The 7,096-nt window shown below is 36.1% G+C and overlaps 1 protein-coding gene across 1 annotated transcript; it reads left to right on the top strand.

The window, feature by feature from the left end:
- The first annotated feature begins 5,031 nt into the window (after nucleotides 1-5,031).
- LOC108480583 (photosystem I reaction center subunit III, chloroplastic-like) lies at nucleotides 5,032-6,643 on the top strand. Its single transcript, XM_017783628.2, has 2 exons — nucleotides 5,032-5,927; nucleotides 6,481-6,643. The coding sequence occupies exon 1, from the start codon at nucleotides 5,244-5,246 to the stop codon at nucleotides 5,916-5,918; it is 675 nt and encodes a 224-aa protein (XP_017639117.1). The 5' UTR covers nucleotides 5,032-5,243; the 3' UTR covers nucleotides 5,919-5,927; nucleotides 6,481-6,643.
- The last annotated feature ends 453 nt before the right edge of the window (nucleotides 6,644-7,096 follow it).

Genomic DNA, 7,096 nt, shown 5'->3' with positions numbered 1-7,096 from the left:
AATGGGCATATCCTATGGCTCTCCAAATTCCAAGTAGGGGGACCCAGTCAAAATCCCCACATCGGTATAAGATCTCGTCGGGAACCAAGGGGCTCTCCACTCGACATCCTCTTCTTGGAGATTTTAGAGGATTTCCATCCATCTTTCCTCTGATATGTCATCCTGTCTTGGTGTAGCCACTATTTTCTTTAATAGTGAGTAATTCTCAGAGAACACCCGATATGACACCTTGTCTACCTTCCAGAAATGGCTATGGAACCAAGCTAGTAGCAGTTGCGCACATTCTATGAATCGACCCTCACCAGCTCTTCCACATGCATTCAAGGTCCTGAATGTTTCGGCTAAAATCGCAGGAACCGGTGTAACGCTTTTATTCATTTAGTCAAACAGATCAGAAAGTGTCTCGTCTACATGCCCTAGTGCCTTAGGGAAAACTACTAACCCGTAGTTACTTAAAGCAAAAACATCCACTCTCTTCTTCATGTCGGGGTGTGCCAAAATCAAGTCTCATAAACTTTTCTAGGGATTACATTAACTTTCTCCTTTTTGTTTGATCCGAGTCGTAACCTATTGCTCACTCATTCTGGTGATATTCATCAATTTCTTCACAAAGGTCGAAACATTTGCGGCTCTAGAATAGGCTTTGTCAACCTGAACCCTTGGGCATCAAAGTAGGGCGGTATATTCTTCCACTGTGGGCACCAAATCTACGCTCCCGAAGGTGAAACAACTGTAGGCCGGATTCCAGAATTGGGCCAAAACCCGAAACAGATGCTTATCTATCTTGATGTCGAGTAAGTAGGATAGATCATCGTAATTGTCGTAAAATAGCTGTTTGACTTCATCACCCCATTGGGCCCACATTTTCTTCAATTCTCGAAGATCATTCTGTGTCACGCTGATACGAGTGAAGTCTCATAACTCTGGCGTATACCTTGCTATCAAGATATCTCCCTTTTCCAATTGTGTTTTCTCCGACCATATACGGACGGTCGTATTATCCTCCACTTTTTCAAGAAATTCGTTCTCCATGACAAGCTCTCTATTTAGTAATCGAACTTGAACCGACACCCTTTTTATAATGACATGCCATGCAATTACAAGCAAAACAACACAAGTCAGTACAATTCATATGAAATTAAAGTAAGCAAGAAACAACAAGCAGAATACCTATTCGGACGATCGCTAATGGTTTAGTGTGGCTCTACCTAGGGTGGGCTCATATGGGTCATTACATGTGGTTCGGTTCTAAAGACAGGGTACTTGAACCAGCAGATTCCTCGATCCTCACCCATTATAGGTTCATATAAGTCGAGTTCAGTTTAAGGGAATACATTTCCCTAAGGCTATACGGAGATGAAAATCTCACGAAGACATAGGTACGGATGTATCTCGGAAGTGATCCACTATCCTATACGGAGGTGAAAACCTCACGAAAAACTAGTTTCTCACTCCCACTTAAAGGGTAGGACCGAGCGGTCATGCAATGCAATGTGAAAAAATATTTAAAGACTCGAACCAACAGAGCAGGTATTATGATAACAGATGAAATGCAATGAAAGGATCGTAATTTTAAATCAAATTATCAATTTTCGACCAATAAGACAAGAATTAATCAAATCGCAGTTTAACTCTCTTATTTGTCCTTAGCGGAGTCGCCAAGCTGTTGAAACCATTGTTTGATTTGAAAAACGATCGACATTTTTTTTTTGAAATAAAAAACGAGAGTCGCCACCAATCCTTTTTATGAGGTGCGATCAGGTCACCTTATAATTAATCGTTCTAATAAAACATTGTGATTTATTAAAATAGAAATTTTGGTCTATGAAATTCGATAAAATGGGTTCTAGAGTCGGTTACGTACGAGGATGGATCAGCATCCTCGTAACGCCTAAAATTGGTACCTAATTGATTAATTAGTGTCTAAATGTTGAAAGTTGAAAACTCGAAAAGAATTTGAAATATGATCCTCTCTTTTTTATTAACTTCAATTAAAAACTTTGAGCAAATTAAAACGAGAATTGAAGGCCCTTTCGTCTCGAAGTATCAAAATGTCATATCCGTAAGTTAGGACACGACATTTGAATCCCTCGAAAGTAAGCTAGCCTTTCAAATTGTTTTATTTTGAAATTGTAGTTTGATTTTTTAAAAGGATATTCGGCTATTTAGATTCAACGAGAATCGAAACCCCGTAAGTTAGGGCACAATTTTCTCGAGTTACTAAATACTGAATATTGTCTTTGTTTTTATTTATAATTCATGAATTTTGAAATTTAAGAGGATGTTTGGATATTTAGACTTGACGAGAAAATTGAAACCTCGTAAGTTAGGGTACGATTTCTCGAACTTCCTAAATGAAATATTTTCGATTTTTTAAAATTCCCTCCTTTTATGAATTTGGATAAAATATGAATGAAACATTTAAAATGATAAACGTATAGTTTATTTGGGTTGTATTTAAAGAGAAATAGTTTGCAACTTAAAAGGATCATACGTAGCTAATAAAGATAATGTAACACATTTGAAATAATGATAACATAATATGCATAATAGAATTTAACCCATATAGCATTAATATTATCAAATCCTAATGTAAACATGCATAAACAATAATAAGAATAATTTAAGACCTGGAAGCAAGGCAATAAACGAATAGATAATAATAAAAAGAAAGTAATTAAACAAAGGGCAAGAATATAAGAAATAAAACAAGCCAATAGAAAAATAAATAGGAACCAATATAAGTTTAATTTAAAAATTTGAATTAAATAATTAAATGAAACATTAATTAAAAATACGAGTGTAAAATAAAACAAAAACAAAGATTGAAATAAAAAAATAAAAAGAAATCAAAACAATGGCTTGTTTGAAAACTAAACAAGATTTGAGGGAAAAAAAGACGGAATAGAATAAAATAATGGACCCAAACTGTAATGCGCAAAAAGGAAGGGAACTTATCAGGAAATTATCCCTGGGCTCACTAAACGCACAATTCCAGAGGGGTTAAATTAGAAACGAAATAAATTAGTAGGGTAAAAATAAAAAAATGAAAGGAACTAGATAGTAAAAACAGAAAATGTGGAGGGATTAAAACAACAATTTGCCCACTTGGGCCTTGAAAACACGCGAATCTTCCGCTGAACGGGTTGGGTCACGTGGGTCACATGCCAAACGACGTCATTTTGACCATTGGAAATCAAATTCAAAAAGGCGCCATATGGACTAGTTATAAAGTCCAAATTTTCTAAAAAAAAAATCATTTGTGCTATACTTTTTAAAAAAAGAACAAAGGGGTTGTCCTCCATTTCTCCCTAGGCATGGTCCTGGGGTTTGGTTAAACTCCGTCGGCTATCCACCGTTGCTGGCGATGGTGACCACCGTAGGTGGTGGCCGAAGGGACGCCTGGAGCCCTAACTAGGCCCTTCTTTCACGTAGAAGAAGATTCAGGACCACAAAACCCCAAAACTTAAAACAACCACAAAAATCTCGATCCTTGGCCTCCTCCGTCATAGCTTTAACCAAATCTCCAGGGGTCCATCAGCTTTTGGACCAGAGAAGCAGACGCCGAGGATATCAACGCTAAATATGGGTAAAATCTTCCTTTTTTTTTACGAATTTGCGTAGTGGATTCAAAATAAAATAAAAAAGGAAAATAAAAATAGAAAATGAACAAATGAACAAATGAACCACCTTTGAAATGTGTTCAATTTCTCTATATTGATTTCATATTCCCTCTGTTCGTCAGTATCCAAAAAAATATTGAAAAGTTTTAGGCTTTTTATAGCCGAAAGAGAATAAAAACAAAATTTGCTCCTTTTGCTTGTTGTTTTGCAGTTGTTTTCTTGTGTTTACATGCAAGTACGGAGGCCAGTTGGCGTGGTGATACGTGGCACTTGGCATGGGGCGTACGGAGGCTACGCTAGAGGCTAGTTGCTGCGCAAACAGAAAACCTAAGGTTTCTGTGAATAATTTGGTCTTGGGCCACTTGGGCCAAATTTGTTTTGTTTTGAGTATTGGGTTATGGGTTTGTTTGGGTTTAGGGTTAACTTGGGCCTGGTGTATTGGATTTAGTTTATTCTGTTTGGTTATTTTGTTTTTTTGGGCCAGCATTTTGTAATTGGACTATAGTGGACATTTAATTGCTTTTTTTTTGATTTATTATTATTTTGTAATTTGGTTTTAGTATGGGCCCAGGCAAATTAGCCTGTTACATACTTAATTTTTATTAATATATGAAACATTTTTATAATATAAATTTAATACTTATAAAATTCAATATTTATATTTTCAGCATTTAATTTTTCAATTGATGAAACATATCCTTAGTGTAAATAATTAACTTCCTTAATGGTTTTACTAGTTCGGTTTTTCTTATGATTAGTTTATAAACAATGCCTGCTTACAAACCTAGAAAGGGTTAAAAGAGGAATTAACCAAACAAAAGTATGTCCAATGTGCCAATACGAAACAAAAGACACTTTACATATTCTCAGAGACTGTCCAATAGCTAAGGATATCTGGAAATTGATTGTGCCGAAAGCAAGATGGTCTCAGTTTTTCTCTTAACAATTTATTTGAATCGGTCAGAACAAACTTAGGAAGTCATGGGCAGCTGACGAGGCATGGAGTCCCTTGGTCAACGCTTTTTGGAATACTAATTCGGCGATTTTGGAAAAATAATAATCACTTTATTATCGAAATGCTCCCATAAAATTCTGTAGAAATTATTAAAATATCAACAAGTTGGGCGTAGTATAACGCAATTAGTAGTTGGATTCCATCTAGGAATAGTAATTTAGATGATGTCTCCAAGAATTGTTTAAATAGTAGGGTAGGAGAATGTTAGTTTTAATAAAAGTAATTTAGGATTTATTAGATTAACTGATAATATAGAGGTTTTTATAAGATTAAAATAAAAATTTGACCAAAGGAAGCCTATGGGTATATATAGAATATAGTTTTTTTTATTATTTAAATAGAATAGTAGATTATATAGGTATATAAGAGCTATATCAGATATAGATATGGATACAGGGAGAATCTGAAACTTACAACCAAACAGCCATGAACCCAATCGCAGCTACCCAACTCAGCATTCTAACATCTCATATTCCACTTCATCTTATCTTTCCTTCCACCACTAGTCCTTCCCTCCTCCGAATCTAAAACTCATCCTTCCCCTTCTCTCTCAAATCCTCCTCCCCTCCTTCTTCACCACACACCACAACTACTATACTCCCAAAATGTCTCTTACAATCCCCACTAACCTCTCCAAATCCCTTTTGAAGCCAAAGCTAAACTCCAAACTCACCCCCAAAGTTTCACGATCATTGGTGGTATGCTCCACCGACAAGACTTCATCGCCACCATCATCAGCTTCATCACTCCAAGCCTTCTCAGCAGCTCTTGCTCTTTCTTCCATTCTTCTCTCAGCCCCACAGCCTGCCGTAGCTGATATTGCAGGCCTCACACCATGCAAAGAGTCCAAGCAATTCGCCAAACGTGAGAAGCAGCAGATCAAGAAGCTGGAATCGTCGTTGAAGCTATACGCCCCTGACAGCGCTCCAGCTCTCGCTATCAAAGCAACCATCGAGAAAACCAAGAGACGGTTTGACAACTACGGGAAGTACGGGCTGCTGTGTGGGTCTGATGGGTTGCCTCATTTGATAGTAAGCGGTGATCAGAGGCACTGGGGTGAGTTCATCACGCCTGGTCTCTTGTTCTTGTACATCGCTGGATGGATCGGGTGGGTTGGAAGGAGCTACCTCATTGCTATTAGCGATGATAAGAAGCCTGCCATGAAGGAGATCATCATTGATGTGCCTTTGGCTACCGGTCTTATATTTAGAGGCTTTATTTGGCCTGTCGCTGCTTACAGAGAGCTTATCAATGGTGACCTTGTTGTCAAGGACGTTTAATCTCCTCAGGTCCTTCTTCTCTTTCTCTTCAAAAAAATTCCCCCTTTTTTTTTTATTTTTTATTTTACGCTAATTCAAGCATGTTTTTGCCTTATAGTGTAAGGGTTAACATGTGTTGGCCATATTCCATCTAATGATGTTGAACCTTACTATTCTGAAGTAGTAAATTACTAATCTGAAATAGTGTGTCATAAAACCTTGCAATCTTATATTCCGAATCCAATTTTACACCCCAAAATTCGATATTTTCATTTATTAATCATATTAGTAACATTTTTTATTTAAAAATATCACATTAAACTTCAATTATTGAATCAAATAATAGATTCTTGAGATTAAAAATAGAAGTAGTAATTTCAAATGAGTAGAAGGTAAAGGGATCGAGAGTATAATTATATCACCATACTCACATCTAAGCTTATATGATTATAACTCGTCTTATTATCGTTGTAATATTCTAAATTTTAAAAAGAACGGTGAAATTAACGAAGAAAGGAAATAGAAGAACACACAAATTGCCTTCATTTTTTTGGTGTATTAATTTTGGTTTTTATTTTTACAGGGATCGAATGGAAGGACTTGAACTCCAAGGAATAGCTAGGGAAGAAGATGGGAGTGCTTTTAGACTGAATATTCTTGGTGGGAAATTTCTTGTACTTAAAAATGTTGTTTAAAAAAACATACTTTTGAGTCTTACGTAATGCTAATGTTGAAACATTTGTTAACTGAACGACTTTCCATTTCAATCTTTGTTATCCATATTCATGTGACAATATGTGTTATAAAGGGGAATCGTAGGATACCATGAAATCTTGAAAATATTAAGGAGAGAGAGAAATAGATGGTCACAATAAAAAGTTGTCAAAAAAATAATTTTAGGTAATATGAAATCTAATCTGTTTTGTGTTGGCAACCTTATAGTTATGCCCAAGGAAGAAATGGTGAAGCACCGGCTGAAAATGCCAAGCTTGAGTTTCCTTTTTAAATATATAATATTTGCATGTCCTTTGGTTTAGAGACCTCTGTATTGGACCTTCACTTGTGACGTAAACATACCATTTTCTCTGTTCGTAGTTCACCTTTCATTGTGATATTGCACGACATATAAAACCAATACGTTAGGTCGTGATCATTCCAGTATTCACAATTGTAATTGTTTGAGACTGTTGTACCTAATC

Source organism: Gossypium arboreum, chromosome 6 (assembly GCF_025698485.1).
Source record: "Gossypium arboreum isolate Shixiya-1 chromosome 6, ASM2569848v2, whole genome shotgun sequence".
NCBI classification, from domain to species: domain Eukaryota; kingdom Viridiplantae; phylum Streptophyta; class Magnoliopsida; order Malvales; family Malvaceae; genus Gossypium; species Gossypium arboreum.
The sequence above is the reverse complement of the archived record's forward strand: the minus strand, read 5'-3'. Positions and strand labels throughout refer to the sequence as shown.

What these genes read in the sequence shown, in the direction of transcription:
- LOC108480583 (XM_017783628.2), top strand. Translation starts at nt 5,244, where the DNA reads ATGTCTCTTACAATCCCCACTAACCTCTCCAAATCCCTTTTGAAGCCA.